The following is a 17,569-nucleotide window of genomic DNA, read 5'->3' on the forward strand; positions in this document are numbered from 1 at the left end:
ACCAGTGGTTTCACGTTAGTACGATTAACGAATAAGTTTGAAAAAGACATAAAGCGACCTATCTTTTCTTTTTACAAATCCTGATAAACATACCAGGGGAGATTTTCCTGTCCCGCCTGCCACGGGAATCGTATGGACGGCAGGGGGGCGGGGGGGGTGGGGGGGCAGACCATGCAAAAGTCCGTTGACCTCAGGCAGGATTTTCTTGTTTTGGGGCGAGCGCAGCCGGAAAATCCCACAGCATGTATTTCCAACAAATTCTATTAATTATTCAAGCCAGAATAACTGAATAAATTGTGTCAAGGTAAAAATGATAATTGGTGAATTTTCCTGGTGGGAGTCCTGTTTTCATATGTTATTTTTTTCAAACACTCAGTTTGTCATCTGTTCTGTGTTGGGTTGCAGGACTCGCATGTCAAGAAGATGTTAATGAATGCAAAAAAACACCATGTTTTCCTGGAGTCTCTTGTTTCAATAACTTTGGATCCTACGAATGTGGAAGTTGCCCAGGCAAAATGCAGGGTGACGGCCGTTCCTGCAAACGTGAGTATCATGTTGTATTGATTAATGGAAGTTCACAAAGAGCTGACATTTTTATAGGCAAGGTGCCATCCAAGTTCTTTCGGTTCCTGTAATCAAGTTCACGATGTAAATGTGATAGCTGAAACTGTAATTCAGATTGGCTGCCGTTGCTTGTTCAGCCTGTAAAACGTAAAACATCTGCACAGCATCTGCACAGAACTTTGAAAGGCTGCTCTGTGCAGATGTTCCGTGAATAGCGAGAAATTAAACTCTTCCCACAAAATGAGATATTTTCGATAAAAGATTGGGAGAGGGTAAATAGTGAATGACTGCTTCCCGCGGTAAGTGAATGGATATCAGGGACTGGAGACTCAGCATTGTATAAATATAGAAACCAGAAGCAGGAGTAGGTCATTCGGCCCTTCGAGCCTGCTCCACCATTCATTATGATCACGGCTAATCATCAAATTCAATATCCTGATCCCTCTTTCCCCCCATAACCCTTGACCCCTTTAGCCCCAAGAGCTATATCTAATTTCTTCTTGAAATCACACAACGTTTTGGCCTCAACTACTTTCTGTGGTAATGAAAGTGAATTCCATACATTCACCACTCTCTGGGTAAAGAAGTTTCTCCTCACCTCAGTTCCAAACGGTTGACCCCTTATTTTAAAACTATTATCAAACTAACGGTGGTTAGCACTGCTGCCTCACAGCGCCAGGGAACCGGGTTCGATTCCCAGCTTGGGTCACTGTGCGGAATCTGCATGTTCTCCCCGTGTCTGTGTGGGTTTCCTCCGGATGCTCTGGTTTCCTCCCACAGTCTGAAAGACGTACTGATTAGATGCATTGGCCATGCTAAATTCTCCCTCAGTGTACCTGAACAGGCACGCTGGAGTGTGGCGACTAGGAGATTTTTCACAATAACTTCATTACAGTGTTAATGCAAGCCTACTTGTGACACTAATAAATAAACTTTATTATTGGAACATAGGAACAGGAGTAGGCCACTCAGCCCATCAAGTCTGTTTCACAATTCTTTAAATCATGGATGATCAGCTGCCTCAGCATCACTTTCCCCCATTGTTCCCATATACATTGATGCCATTAGTACCCAAAAACGTACTGATTCCTGTCTTGAGCATGCTCAGTCACAGCCTCCTTAGCTCTCTGGGTTAGAGAATTCCACAGATTCTGAGTGAAGAAATTCCTCCTCATCTCAGTTTTAAATGGCCAGCCGATTACTCTGAGACAGAACAAAGAGGCAGATTCAAGAGGTAAAGAGAACGTAAGGTGGACAATAAACCTCCAGGGTCTAATGATTTCTATCCAAGGTAAACGTGACTGAGCAAATTGCAGCTACTCATTGATGTCTTTCAAAGCACACCAGCACTGGTAACATTCAAATGGGTTGGAAAGTAGAAAATAGGAACATAGGAATTAGGAGCGGAAGTAGGCAATTTAGCCCTTCGAACCTGCTCTGCCTTCCAATCAGATCATTGCTGATCTCTTCCTGGTCTCAAATCCACCAACCTACCTGCTCCCCAAATCCCTTTCACTCATTTTTAAAAATAAATATATATATATATCTCTTCCTTGAACCCATTTAATGATTCAGACTCCACCACGCCATGGGGCAGCGAGTTCCACAAATTCACCACCCTCTGCGGGAAGTAGTTCCTTCTCATCTCAGATTTAAATCTACCGCCTCTCAACCTATACCTGTGACCTCTTGTTGTAGATTGCCCCACAAGGGGAAAGATAATACGGTTCCTGTAAAACAGGCAAGGTTTGAAGTATCAAAGACTGATGGGCATTACTTTTATTGTAGGAAAATTGTTAAGGCTTTGCCCATGATGTGTAAGGGATCATCTGGCAAAACAGAGGATGATTAAACAGAGTGTATGTGGGTTGAGAAAGGATAGAATGTGTTCCACCAACATAATGGAGTTTTTTGAGCTAATGGCAGAATTTCTAGATAGCAATGAATGTCAGCTACATGAATTTTAGGCTTTTGATACTACCCTATAACAAACTAATTTACAAGTTATGTATTCATGGAACAGATGACACATTGTTAGATTGAATTGATGACTGTCTGAAAAGTAGGCAGAGAAAGATTATGGTGTGTGGGCAGTTGTCAGTGGAAAAGCATAGAGTTAACGTCACTGTTGCTGTGACTTAACATTTTTACAAATTACTTAGAACTATTCATGTCTTAATTATACGGATGACACCAAATTCCTTGCATTGGCTGATGATGCTAACCAGTTTGCGATAAACCAAAAAGAACTGGACATGTTGGGCAGGATTTGTCCTAAGACCAGAAAACCCCGCCCGAGGTAAATGGACCTTTCCATGCTCCGCACCCCTGCCCACTCGCTACGATTTTTCCGTAGTGGGCAGGACGGGGAAATTCTGCCTGTTAGGTCAGTGAGCAGACATGGGCAGCTGGAGTCTAGCACTTTAGTATAAAGGCATGAGATTATGTAAATGATTTGAGGCTGTTGAATAATTGAATGCTATCATTAATCAGCAACTACCATTGTATCATGTCACTACCAGGTTGGTGAAAGGTAAAGTCTTCTTTTCTGTCTATTAATACTATTTGCTGAGTGTTGCAAGCTGGCACATTCCAAGGTCTAGGTTTACATGCAATACTTTTTTTTGTTTATTAGTACTATTTGCTAACGTGATGCAATAGTATCATAAAGAAACATAAAGGGTTTGATGCCTTGGTCATTAAAACCATTGATTCCGGTTTACAGCAATAAAGAAAGGCAATTTTTGGGATGTATGGCTAAAGATGTGACCTCTGAATGAAAGGAGTTGATTTTCAAGTTGTATCTAGCTTTGATGAGCTTTCATCTGGAGCATTAAGCTCAGGTTTGGTCTTTGTATTACAGAAGAAATATTAAATAGTTGGAGGGAGACCAGGGGAATGGGGTGTTGCAGGGGGAGGGGGAGGAAGGGGGGATAGGGTGCACCTTCATTAATGAGCGCCTTAATGGCCACTTGCAATGTGTCCCCACATGGTAGATTGGGAAGGAGCTCTTAAGCCAGGAGTTTACACATGTCAGCATTTGCTCTTGAGGCAATGGTGCTCTGATATGTCGGAGGGGTAGATTTTCTGCCTGTAGACCCTGTGGTGAGGGTCTCACCTCTTCTTTGTCCATCCGGTCTGTCCTGTGCGACCGGAAAAAAAGCTAGTGCTGCTGGAGCTGATGCTGGTGTTGTTTCTGCTGCTGGTGCTATTGTTATTGCTGGAGCTGTTCCTCTGGCTTTTAGTCAGAGGTGTAAGGTGGAGCTGTATAAACTGCTTCCATGCTGCAGCAAAGTTCAGCAAAAGGAGACGGAAGGTGAAGCGCCAGACAGTTGGCAGTCTCCTGTGAAGCACTAAAAGCACTTCCTGTGTGAACAGCAGCCTCTCACCTGACCATGGCCAGTTTTACTGATCAAAACCTTCCCAGCCTTCCAGTTTCACTGAATAAGCGCTTCACTGCTGTGTCTTTGTGATCCTGGTGTGTTCCACAGAACTTGGGAAATAGGTCCACTACTTGTTGAATGCAGAAACAGATTTTAATTGCTTCTTGTAATAATTAAATGCCTTAACGAACACAGTAAAAAGTCTCTCAACACCAGGTTAAAGTCCAACAGGTTTATTTGGAATTACGAGCTTTCGAAGCGCTGCTCCTTCATCAGGTGAGTGATGATCATATTTGGGAGAGTAGGTTAAAATAAATTTTTAAAATTTGTAGGTTGGGAATAAATCTCTAATATAGAGAGACTATGATAGAGACAATTCTGTTCTCTTTTGATAGTGGATCATTAGGAAAATCAATTAGAGGCGGAGGTGGAAGAGGCAATACATCATAATTTGCATGTCATCCCATGTGATGTAAAATCTGTTCAGCTCGATTTTCTGAAAAAAATATATAACTTGAAAAAAATCTGGAGACGCAGATCACAAATTGGGCTGTAGTGTTGGCAAAGGCATTCAAACAACATTTGTGAATTAGAAGTCCTAGCTTCCAGCCGAGCAAAGTTAAAACACTGCTCACACCGCCACAAGCTCGTGGTGGACCAGCTCTCTGGACAATCGCAGCCTTGCCCCGCACTGCCTCTCATTCATCTCCAGAATGGAGACTGGTGGACCATAGACACCGAGTGTTGCCAGTCATCTCCGCAGTCTGAGTCTCTGCCCCTCATCCTCCTGCTGATGCTCACACTCTCTCTGGCCTTGTCCCACATGCAGTGCCCCCTGCTGGAACTGTGCACACAGATGCCTTTCCTTCCTACCCCTCCTGCCTCGAATGAGGATTCACAGTAAAGCTCCCTGGACCACTGGATCCATTCTCACTTTTGGCTCCTCTCTGAAAAGAGATATTGAAACCCAGAATGGGTAAAAGGGTGCTGAGTATAAAGGTGTTAATGGGAGAGCCGTGAGAGAGGTTAGGCTGCTAAACCCTGGCACTATAGAGGTTAGCAGCATTCCATTCCACATCTGAAGCCCTGTGAGGGATGAGAACATGTGACTACAGACAACAGGGACGTTCACAAAGCACTGCAGTCCGCACTTGTTCAATGTCCATGTGAACCATCCCTAATGTGATACATTGAAATGCATCCATCCCATGATCTGCCATGTGCATGCATCCCCTTCCAGTAATACATGTGCTAGCCCTTTGACCCCTTCCCTTGGTCTCCCTCCCCTTGGTCTTCCCTCAGTCTTTCATTGTCCTCTTCATCCACTTCCTTGTCCCTCTGCCTGCCACCATGAGTCCTCACCCTTCCTCCACCTCCCTCCTGCACATTGTCCACCCCCCCGCCCTATCTTTGTCTGTCTACCCCCCACATTTGGTCTCACCTCGCAACCCAACCTGAGTTGAACTTTGGAATTTTTATGTGGTGGTTGCATGAGTCCCACAGCACAGTGCTGTCCAGATGGACAGAGAGCCCTGTACTCCCCAGCTCCAAGTGCAGTACTGATCCAGCTTGGCGACACAGGAGGATCCATGGGTCCAGGAGCACGGTGCCGTCCATGAAGATCAGCTTGACATGGAGATGAAGGTCAGGACCCTGTCTGCCCTGGCGGAATGGTGCACAGTGCATCAGAAACAATGCAGCACTATGTTAGGGAGGCTTTGCAAGCTGCTCTCACCTGGACGTCTCTGGCAAATTGGAAGGTGTCTTATGCAAGCCAGCGTTTATCAATTCAGTTTGACGTCAATGTGATTTCCCACTGATTGGATTCCCAAGATTGGAAAGCCTGAGAGGATTTCAGCAGACAGCTGATTTATTGAGCAATCATGAGATGCAAATGGAATTTGTGTCACCAGCCAGCGGGAAGATTGACCCACCATTAACCCACCAGTGGGAGAAAAGCATCGTGATTTTATACCAGCGGGTTTTGACTTTTTGGCTTCTGCCAGATTCAATGTGCCTGTCCGTCACTAAACCCGCCACAGGCAGTTTCAGAAAAGTCTGCTCATTGTTTTAGAGGAAGAAAGACAACAAAGACAATTTCTTCTTTGTCGTGTGGTACACTTAAGTCATTGAAGTCTGTTTGCCCTGGGGAGAGTGGGTTATTGGGTGGCACAGTGGTTAGTACAAAGAACAATACAGCACAGGAACAGGCCCTTCGGCCCTCCAAGCCAGCGCCGCTCCCTGGTCCAAACTAGATCATTCTTTTGTATCCCTCCATTCCCACTCCGTTCATGTACTGCTGCCTCAGAGCGCCAGGGACCTGGGTTCAATTCCACCCTTGGGTGACTGTGTGGAGTTTACACATTCTGCATGGGTTCCCTCCGGGTGCTCCAGTTTAAGTGCAGGTTAAGTTGATTGACCATGATAAATTGCCCCTTAGTGTCCTAAGGATGAGTGAATTAGCAGGGTAAATATGTGGAGTTATGGGGATAGGGCCTGGGTAAGGTGGCCTGTTGGGAGAGTCAGTGAAGACTTGATGGGCCGAATGACCACCTTCTGCACTGTCGGGATTCGATGTCTATTCCTAGGGCTCGTCCTGAAACTGTAAAATCCCACCTGAGTTCAACTGACCTTCCTATTGTCCACCCCTCGCCTGCTACGGTTCCCGTGGTGGGTGGGGTGGTAAAATTCTGGCCCTAGTGTGTGTTTCTAAGAATTTGGGAAAAAAACATTTTGCAAAACCACTTTTTCTTGCAGAAAAGAATGGTCAGGTATTTAACTTTATTAATGGCTGTATTAGAACAATAAGGCCAATTGTAACCCACTCTCCCCAGGGCAAACAGACTTCAGTGACCCAGAATTGGTAATAGGCCAACTACTGCTTTGTTTCTTCTTCCATCTCAACTTCTGCCATCCTGCAGGATAGGGTCCTGAGATTGGTGGCTGGAGCACCCGCCTGTTTCAGTTAGAAAGCTACTTTTAATACACAAATCAGGGACCGAGTACATGAATAAAGAGCTCTGGTATCAATTTTATGGTACAAGGGGCGGCGCAGTGGTTAGCACTGCTGCCTTACAGCGCCAGGGACCCGGGTTCAGCTCTTGCCTTGGGTGACTGTCTGTCTGGAGTTTGCACATTCTCCCTGTGTGCATGGGTTTTCCTTCGGGTGCTCCAGTTTCCTCCCACGGTCCAAAGATGTGTGGGTGAGGTTGATTGCCCATGCCAAATTGCTCCGTAGTGTGCCAGGATGTGTAGGTTAGGGGGATTAGCAGGGTAAATACTTGGGGTTATGGGGCTGGGCGGGATTGTTGTCAGTGCGGGCTCGATGGGCCAAGTGGCCTCCTTCTGAACTGTAGGGATTCTATGATTCTAAGTGGGAAGAGGCTGCAGGCATGCTCTCTACCAATTTGTACTGGGCATGATCATATCAGTGGTTCATAAAGAGTCTTAACTGCTGAAGACAGCTCTGAAAACAAGCCAGGATGTGTTTAATTTGTTTTTGGCCGGGCTGTCCTGGACCTACATAAATATTTCAACAATGGCGCTGCTCTGCATGACGTCCCTGCAGTCGATAAGGGTTGTCCAGTTTGGGGTAAAATGCATTCTTATAAGGGCAACTCATTGTTCATTCTTGAACTCTGGGGAAGTCTAGGTTCATCGTTTTAATGCGAGGTGACCAGACTGTATAACAGTGTGACTCTGATAAACAGGATTTCCAATTTTGCTTCAACTCTTTTAATCTTTTTTTTTCTCTGAAGATAAGGAGATAGGAAAAGCTCAGGGGAAACACACAGCTGAAAATAGTCTAAATAAGCAAACAAATCATCAAAACCAAGCAACGACATGGCAAACCGTAATCTGATGGTGTTGTTAAATGGTGCAGCCTTTTTTACAAGTCTCAGCACAACAGTAAAATTGAACAGTGTGGTCCTTAACAAAAATGATTTATTCTTATTGCAGTGACCTAATTAAAAAGGTCCAATATGGAACTTGACCAGTGTCAACATCAAACACTCCTCGGTCAGGTATAGTTTAACCAGATGCAATTTTCCTGCTGGATATCCTTATCCTTATAACCTTTATAGGAAAGAGCGGTCATTCGTGCTATGGACTCATGCCCACAAGGAACTAATTGACGGACTAGTTCAACTAATTTCACGCATTATTGTCTCGCGGAGGGAGGACCTATCAGTCTGTAGTTAGATTTGAAGTCAGATCTCAGTGAGAAAGGGAAGACAATGCGCACCCAATCCCAATAGAGAGGAACGATAATCCCATCAGCCTGAGTTGGATTGGCCATCTAGCCTAAAGCTAAAAGAACACAATATTAAACCAGTGGTGCAAGACCAGACCCTTTTTATACCTCCTGTTCCCAACCCTCTTCAAAAAGCATTAGCTCTCAATGAGGCAGAAGCAGCAGCCCTCTGCTACTCCAATCAAGCGGTCATAACTTATGAATAAACTAGAGTGAGAGTTGGCAGCATATGTTGTAAAGGAGATTTTAAAGTCTATCTTCATCCAAAAGAAGCAAATAAATGCTGTAGCTAATAATAATGTTTTAAAAAAGCCAAAAAATTAAGACGTGTTAAAGAGAATGCAAACATGTCAGCTGAGAAATACGAATAGAAAGATACAAAGACCATTTAATAATTTAAGACCCAATACTAATATAGACATATCTTTAAACAAAAGAGAATGTTGAGAAATTAATTACTTAATGGACTTTGATTCCCTGAACATGGTAGAAACAAACTAGTAGCAGAGTTAAAATGGAGGCAAGTGGACTTTATGCCCATTTCTTGCTCCACTGCCATTCTCCATGGGCCACCTGCTGAGCGGCTGAGATACCCACCTAGATCAGAAGGGATCGTCAGTTTATGCAAATGAGGTTGCAGTGACATGCACAGGACCCCAGGAGCTATACCACATGGACAGCAGTGGTTCAAAAAGGCAGCTCGCCACCACCTGCGCAAGGGCAATTAGGGACGGGCAACAAGTGCTGGCCTAACCAGCGAAGCCCATGTCCCGTGAATGAATAAATAAATAAATTGGAATGCTAATGGGAGGATGCCACAAAAATCAAATCAGTAAAATCTGGTGATACAGCAGAAAAGGCCCAAAAAGATGTGTTAAAATTATTTTTGTGGGACCTCAAGAATCAGCAGTGGTCGTCCTGGCTCTGGTAGAATAATGTCGGCTGCTTTGTTTCAGGCACACTCCCCCGAACAGCGCCCCCACCCCCCAGCCCCGACCTTTTAAATGTATGTAATCATGTAATCGTGAATTAAAGCTATTAAAACTGTTAACTATTCCCTCTGCAGTCAGGAGGCGTGGTAGCAGTGGTTAGCACTGCTGGCGCACAGCGCCAGGGATCCAGGTTTGATTCCTGGCTTAGCTCACTGTCTGTGTGGAGTTTGCACATTCTCCCTGTCTCAGCGTGGGTTTTCTCCGGGAGCTCCGGTTTTCTCCCACATTCTGAAAGATGTGCTGGTTAGGTGCATTGACCCGAACAGGTGCCAGAGTGTGGCGAGTAGTGGAATTTCACAGTAACTTCATTGCAGTGTTAATGTAAGCCTTACTTGTGACTAATAAATAAACTTTAACTTTAAAGTCATCGTTTCAAAATGAGACCATTGCATTTGAATCGCATTTCTGATATTCCAATAAATTATTCCAAATGATTAATTTTTCATGGGATGTGGGCACCGCTGGCTGGGCCTGCATTTATTGCTCATCCCTAATTGCCTTCGAATTGCTCGGCCATTTCACAGAGGCATTTAAGAGTTAACTACGTTGCTGTGGGTCAGGAGTGACATGTTGGCCAGACCAGGCATTGTTACGACGCAGAGGTTAATCTCCTTTACTTTGCTTCGTAATCTGTTAAATTTGTTTGGAAAGGTATTAACTGTTCATCATTAACATTTAGAGGTTCATTAACAGAAAGACCTGACACTCACTTTAAGTAAATAATTAACAAGTCATTTGTTTAACCAATCGGAAACTTTAACTAAACAAGGAACATATCAATTAAAGTAAGGTTCGAATGGAACATTGTTCAAGTAAATACAAGGATCAGTCATTACCAAAAAAAATGAACACTAAGTTAGTCACTCACAAGAAAACATATAAACAGGTTTTGTGGCTTTGGAAAAACCTTTGGAGTTCTTTGTTGATGTCGGTAAACTCTTTCTGATTTGGTACCCTTCTGGTAGATAGATGGAGATTTCTCTTGAGATATTTCTTTAGCTGGCAAACAGTCTTCTCTTGAGAGGTGGCAGCTTTACAGGTCAACTTCAATGAACTGAATTGAACTCACTAGCTCACTGAACTGAAGGCAGGCAGTTGAGTTCCTATCCTGATGACAAGGACGACACAGTGGTTAGCACTGCTGCCTCACAGTGATAGGGATCCGGGTTTGATTCCCGGCTTGGGTCACTGTCTATGTGGAGTTTGCACATTCTCCATGTGTCTGGGTGGGTTTCCTCCGGGTGCTGCAGTTTCCTCCCACAGTCCAAAGATGTGCGGGTTAGGTTGATTGGCCATGCCAAATTGCCCCTTAGTGTCAGGGGGACTAGCAGGGTAAATACGTGGGGCTACGGGGATAGGGGCTGGGTGGGATTGTGGTTGGTGCAGACTTGATGGGCCGAATGGCCTCGTTCTGCACTGTAGGGATTCTATGATTCATATGCATTTTCCTATACCATGATGGTCTGATGGTGTCAACAACAGCAAATTCAAATTTGATAGGCTCCTGACCGCTGAGTGTCTTCTTTAAACCGATACGCTATCAATATGCAACTGCCTGCAAAGCCTGTTACCAAGGCAACTCTGATGCTTGGTCCTAGTTACAATTGTTGCAATCTGTATAGCCTGTATTTTAAACATTCAAGCATTGAACACAAACACAACTTTTAAAGGGACCACACAATGTTTTTCCCTCTAGCAATTTTACAATTCCTTTACATCTTTACAAACATTCGTTACATCTTTATTCAACTTCACAACAGTAAGGACAGCAGTTTTCCTTCCCTAAAGGACATTATGACAATCGTTTCACCGTCATCATTAGACTTTTAATTCCAGATTTTTATTGAATTCAAATTTCACCATCTGCCGTGGTAGGATTTGAACCTGGGTCCCCAGGGCATTACCCTGGGTCTCTGGATTACTAGCACAGCGAAAATACCACTGTGCCACTGCCTCCCATTGTTCCATTAAAGGAATGGGGATGACGAGTCTTAACAGGGTTGTCTCATTCATAGGTAGGTTGATTATATCAGACTCACCTAGGTTAGATCTGTGGTTGAAACATAGAAACTAGAAGCAGGAGTAGGCCATTCAGCCCTTCGAGCCTGCTCCGCCATCCATCTTGATCATGGCTGATCATCGAATTCAATATCCTGATTTCCCCCCCTTCCCCCCATATTCCTTGACCCCTTAAGCCCCAAGAGCTATATCTAATTTCTTCTTAAAATCAGACAATGTTTTGACCTCAACTACATTCTGTGGTAGTGAATTCCACACATTCACCATCCTCTGGGTGAAGAAATTTCTCCTCACCTCTAAAGGTTCTAAAAGATTTACCCCTTATCCTCAAACTATGACCCCTAGTTCTGGACTCCCCCACCATTGGGAACATTCTTTCTGAATCTACCCTGTCTAACCCTGTTAGAATTTTATAAGTTTCTATGCGATCCCCTCTCACTCTCCTGAACTCCAGTGAATATAATCCTAACCGTCTTAGTCTCTCATATGATAGACCTGCCATCCCGGGAATCAGCCTGGTAAACCTTCGCTTGCTATAGAAGCATCTCGGCACTTAAATATTCTGTCATATTCCAATCAAACTCCACTTTAACTTGCATCAAAAATGCAGAACACCATTCTGTCTAATTCATCAAAGGCATGAAAATAAGCAATTTACTGAAGAATCTGTACCATAGAAAGAGTTAAAGGATGAATGAGTGGATGGTAATGACAATTCTTCGGGCACTATGTTATCTTCTTAAATCATCTGTCTCTACTTGCGAGTATTATTGCTTTGTCCTAATGCATTAGAAACAGCTGCAACTATCTCTGCTGTTGCACTTTATCATTAATCACTGCCGTTCAGTCCACTGAATTTCAGCAATGGAGTTGCAGCCTGGATTCCCAAGATGCAGCTCCCTATGTAACATTCCAGCTGCAATATATCTTCTAGATCCAAAATGGCTGTTGATTTTTGTTTAAACAGAGCATCCGTTAGAGCATTCAGTATCATAAGTGCTGAATATTTTTGATATATTAATCAGAAAAGTGAGAAAAGTTGTGAAGAAAACAGCAGAGATGTTTAATCTTTGATATCATAGGCCACTGTGCAAAGATTGCTTTCAGGATTCTTCAAATGCAAGTGGCTGAACCTCTGATTATTGTTTTATGATACTAATATTGAAGAGATTGGTTCTGTATTTAAATAACCTTCCAGCTGCAGTGATTATTACCTATAAAAACCCATTTCCAATCATAATCTCCTAATTATCATGTTTATTGCTTACATTTTGCCACTTACGCTCATTTGTAACGATTAAGGGATCTTGCCAAAAACATTCTAAGTGCCAAACCAGCATGAAGAAGGGAGAAATTCACACTATTTTTTGGGGCAAGTTAACAATGGAATCTTACCTCACTGTCAAAAAAATGAAGCCAAATCTGTTTTCTGCCAGCAGGGGGAGGGGATGGGGCCTAAGCGCACTGAAAGCCGACAGATAGCAGCAGAGGGCACCATTGTTCATGTTCAGTGACAGTCTCCCCAGCTACTGCTGGTTGGCCTCCGCAGCCGATCCCATCCACCCCCTTGCCCGCGAGGCTGATCTTGCTGGATATCCAGTGCCGGTAAGATCGCAAGAGGCAAGAAATCGGGCATGAACCTGATTTCTCGCTCTCTCGCAATCTTATCTGCTCACCCCGCCCATTAGTCGGCAGGAAAGATCGCGGCCTACGTTTAACTTCGGGAAGAAATGGGACATAGAGATGGGCTCTACAGCAGGTTATTCAATCATTTACGACAGTTTGCAATATGTTGGCCTACATTTCCTGTTGCAGCAGGACATCAAATATCTCCCATTAGTTAGACTTGACCTTTGAGTTCAGTTTTTTTAATAATTTGCATGGTAACTTATTGAAAGTATGGTCAAATAACAGCAAATTGTGGGCAACAGGACATCCATGACTTGAGTGAATGAAGCTAGCATCTTCTTAACTCCAGTGTACATTCCTAATCAATCAAATTGAAGGTTTGAAAAATAAATAAAGGAAGGATTGAGAAGGGAATGCAAATCAGAATGGGTGAATTCAATGTCAAATAGGCACATAAAAGGAGGAATAGAAATATGGAAATAGAAACAAGGAAAATTTAGAGAAAACATATTTTTATAATGTTCAGCAATTGATATCTGAAGGAATGTGGCTCCACACTTGTAATTGTTCATTTTTAATGCTACAAGTTAGATTGGTAGTAATTAACACTTCTCACATGGTTAATTAGGGACTTACACTTTCTGTGGCAATTTCAGTTTGTACCTACAGAGCTAATACAGTAAGTTCAGAAGATTCAATGCATTTCAATGAAGAAGCAGAAGGCGAGATGCCGTTCATGTGTAGCTAAATGTGGGACGCTATGTGCGCAATGACTTTTGTGCATTTGCATTTAACCAAAGATATAGCCTTCACCTGAAGTTGCTACACAATATGTGCATTAGTCTTAAGTCTCATCAATACCTGGAGAGTAAAATCATAGAATCAAAGGATAGGACAGCACAGAAGGAGGCCATTTGATCCATTAGGCGTACAAACGTATGAATTAGGAGCATGAGTAAGCCACTTGACCCCTTGAGCCTGCTCCACCATTCAATAAGATCATGGGTGATCTCATTGTAAGCTCAATCCCACATTCCTACCAACCCCGATAACCTTTCACCCCTTTGTTAATCAAGAATCTATCTAGCCCTGCCCTAAACATATTCAAAGGTTCTGCTTCTGCTGCTTTTTGAGGAAGAGAATTCTAGAGACTCAGAACCCTCAAAAAGAAAGAAAATTCTCCTCATCTCAACCCCTTATTTTTAACCAGTGACTCCTAATTCTAGATTCTCCAACAAGAGGAAACATCTGCTCCACATCCACCCTGTCAATACCTCTGTCTGTCTTTGCTCTTTTGAAGAGCAAGTCAATTAGTTCCACACCCCCACTTTTTCCCCATACCTCTAAGGATTGATTCAGTTCACTTTTGAAGGCTACTTTTAAATCTACATTTAGATTTGTAGATGTAGACAGTGCATCAGACAGTGCATTCCACATCCTAACCAACCACTGCACAAATCATTTTTTCCTCAGTTTCAATTCTAGTTCTTTTGCCAATCACCTTAAATCTGTGCCTCTGGTTATTGACTGTTCAGCCTCTGGAAACAGTTTCTCTTTATTTAGTCCATCTAAACTTTTCTTTAATTTAAATGTCTCTACCAAATCTGAACTCAGTTTTTCTGCTTTAGGGAAAAGGACTCCTGTTTCTCCATCCTATTGACATGACCCATCCCCGAAACCATTCTTGTAAACGTCTTCTGTAGCCTTGCCCAAGTCTTCCCACCCTTATTAAAGTGGGAAGAAATAAACATAGTACTCCAGCTGAGGCTAAACATTTCGTATAGGTTTAGCATATCTTCTTAGCTTTTGGATTCTGTGCTTCCCCATTTGTTAACTGCTCGACCGATCTGATTCCCATCAATGTTGTCAGTCTTTTAAAGGTATTTGAAAGCCTATCCCGTGTTTATTAGGCTAATATCTATATATCCCCCTTTTTAATTTTCAGGTATCCAAAAATGCAAAACAAGGCACAAAAACCATTGCTTAGACTTTCACAATATCCGTCATAACTAGCCTGTACTTCATTCATGCAGTAGAATTTGAGACATTTCCAAAGTAGGTGTTAACTGACGCTCATTGGGATTTCAACAATGAATAACACTTGATCGCACTTTATTTTAGTCCCCTTGATAAAATACGATGAAAAATTTGAATAAATTAACTGCAAGGAATAACATTTCAATGACAATTAACTAAACACGTTTAATAAAGTAATGCTAGAAGAATAATATTTTTTAAAATGCTGGAAAGGTATTGAAATATTTATTTTTTAATAACTATTATGAGAGTTGTCGGATCTCACATTGTTTTCTTTGTAAGTTTATTTATTTGTGTCACAAGTAGGTTTACATTAACACTGCAATGAAGTTACTGTGAAAATCCCCTCTTTGCCACATTCCGGCACCTGCTCGGGGACACTGAGGAAGAATTTAGCATGGCCAATGCACCTAACCAGCATGTCTTTCGGATTGTGGGAGGAAACCGGAGCACCCAGAGGAAACCCACACAGACACAGGGAAAAACATGCAGACTCCGGACAGTGACCCAAGCTGGGAATCGAACCCAGGTCTGTGAGGCAGCAGTGCTAACCACTGTGCCACTGAGGGGCTGCTCAATCCATTTCTGAGTAACTGGAAATAGGAAGAAGCATTGAGTGCAAAAGTTGCACTAATCTGTCAATTAATTTCAGTATAGAATTGCAAAATGTTCTATGTCTCATACTTAAAATGCTTTAGTTAATCAAATTACTGATTGATTAAGCTGAGGCTTTTGAACATGAAGTAGGTAAATGAAACAGCCCACATTAATATTTCTATTTAAATGTTGTCACAACCATAGTAAAATGTCTCAAAATGCTTCAAAGTTGATACAGATTTCATATCAAACAAAATTCTTGGATCAGGAGTGCAAAGATGGGAGAATTCTTTTTCATTCATTCATTGGGATTACTTGCCCATCCCAGTGACCGGCTCTGTGGAGCTGATCTTTCAAAATGGTGGCCCGCAGTTCTGATTTCCAGTCCGGAATGGCAGACTGGATTAGAACCTGGGCCCACTGCCCCGAGAATGAGTGCAGAGGCTATCCAGGGCAAAGGCTGCTGGGTGCAGAGGCAGGCTGGGCAGAAGGACTACTTCTGTATTCTGTTGGATTTAATTGCTGAGCATCAAATTCTCCTTTCTCGCTGGCTGCGGGATGGAGAATTACAGCCTCTGTTTCTGATTCCAACGTACAGATTGTTAATGAAAGTTGTGAATAGCAGTGGTGCCAGCATTGATCCATGTGGAACACAACTTCCCACATTCTGCCATTCTGAGAAAATACCTTTCATTCCCACTCTCTGGGTGGGATTTTTCAGCCACCTTGCGGCATGTTTTCTGTGGCGTGACAGCAGGCGGCTTGTCATTGGCCTGCAGCAAGATCTTTCAGGTGTCTACAATGCTTTGCATGGCTTGTCTGTCCCACCACCAGGGAACCCATTCGCAGGGAGTTGCCTTCAGCGGGACCGGAAGATCCTGCCGATGGGAAAGGCCAGACGATCTTTCTCTCTGTTTTCTGTCTTGAAGCCAGTTAGCAATCCATTCTGCCACTTGTCCCTTGACTCCACATTCTCTGACCTTATTCATTAGTCTATCAAGGGGCAACTTATCAAAGACCTTGAACAACTTTAGTGTAATCTAATGGTTGTGGGTAATAGGAGGCACCGCAGAAATAGAGAGATACAAATCTCTAAAGACATTAATCCCATGGCTTTACACTGAATCCACCTGATACAGGTCATTCTGATTTTACCTCGCTATTGGTAGCCAATTATGGTACCTAAGCACCAAGTTAGAAAGCCTTCAAGGATATTCGTTGCTCAGCCCATGCAGTATAATTTACCAATCCAGCTCCTATAAAGTTATAATTTCCATTGTCTCATATATTTGGTTAGCACCATTATTAATCTGATATGACCTATTTGTATTTATAGTTTGACTTTTTGATTCCAACAGATCTATGAAATTGTTTCCACTCATAGATGAATAATCTGATATTAATCAAATTAAGAACCGTGTATTATTTGGGTGGAACGAGACAATACTGCATTAATTAGCATGGCATATTTATTGTGCGCACCTTTGAAAAGCCACACTTGTTTTCTGATCGCTGTTGTTTAAATTGAAAGCATGTAGTTAAGAAGCAATTCCTCTTCCACATGCATAACGGTAAATTGTTAATGATAGTCTGTTAATATGAAGCAGCTTAATCAGCATTTGCTCACAACTACTGTTACCAGATAAATGCAATAATGAATCAAACCAGACAGAATCTTGGTTTTTATTGGTTATTCAACTTTGGCGCCAGGAAGCACTGATGTAAAAACATTTTGCAAACATTATTTTTTAAAGCCGCATCATCATTCTTACTTGAGGAGAGGGAGGCGCATGACTTGCCTAACACAGTGTGAAAAGGGAAACCTTATCCCATTGCAAGCGAATGTGTTTTGAGAGCTCATGACAAACTTAATTTCCAGCTAAGTATTCTGAGCCATGTGTTTTGGAGACATGTAGCTTGTAAAACTTCAGTTTTTTCACAACCACTTCCTTCGGATTACTTCATCTCTGAATCAGTTTTTTTGATAAAGTAACAGATAGGGTTGATGCAGGTGGTGCATTAGGAGTATATATGAACTTTCAAAAGCACTTGATGAAGTTACACAGAATGGATTTATTTGGGAAAAAGAAGTG

At 42.7% G+C, this 17,569-nt stretch overlaps 1 protein-coding gene across 1 annotated transcript in view; it reads left to right on the plus strand.

The window, feature by feature from the left end:
- LOC144503550 (von Willebrand factor D and EGF domain-containing protein) overlaps window positions 1-17,569 on the plus strand; it is a 269,846-nt gene that overhangs the window by 212,345 nt on the left and 39,932 nt on the right. Inside the window, exon 19 of the mRNA XM_078228019.1 lies at window positions 406-543. Coding sequence (XP_078084145.1) covers window positions 406-543 — 138 coding nt within the window. The remainder of the gene's footprint in view (window positions 1-405; window positions 544-17,569) is intronic.

The sequence above is a fragment of the Mustelus asterias genome, chromosome 14 (assembly GCF_964213995.1).
Source record: "Mustelus asterias chromosome 14, sMusAst1.hap1.1, whole genome shotgun sequence".
Lineage (NCBI taxonomy): Eukaryota > Metazoa > Chordata > Chondrichthyes > Carcharhiniformes > Triakidae > Mustelus > Mustelus asterias.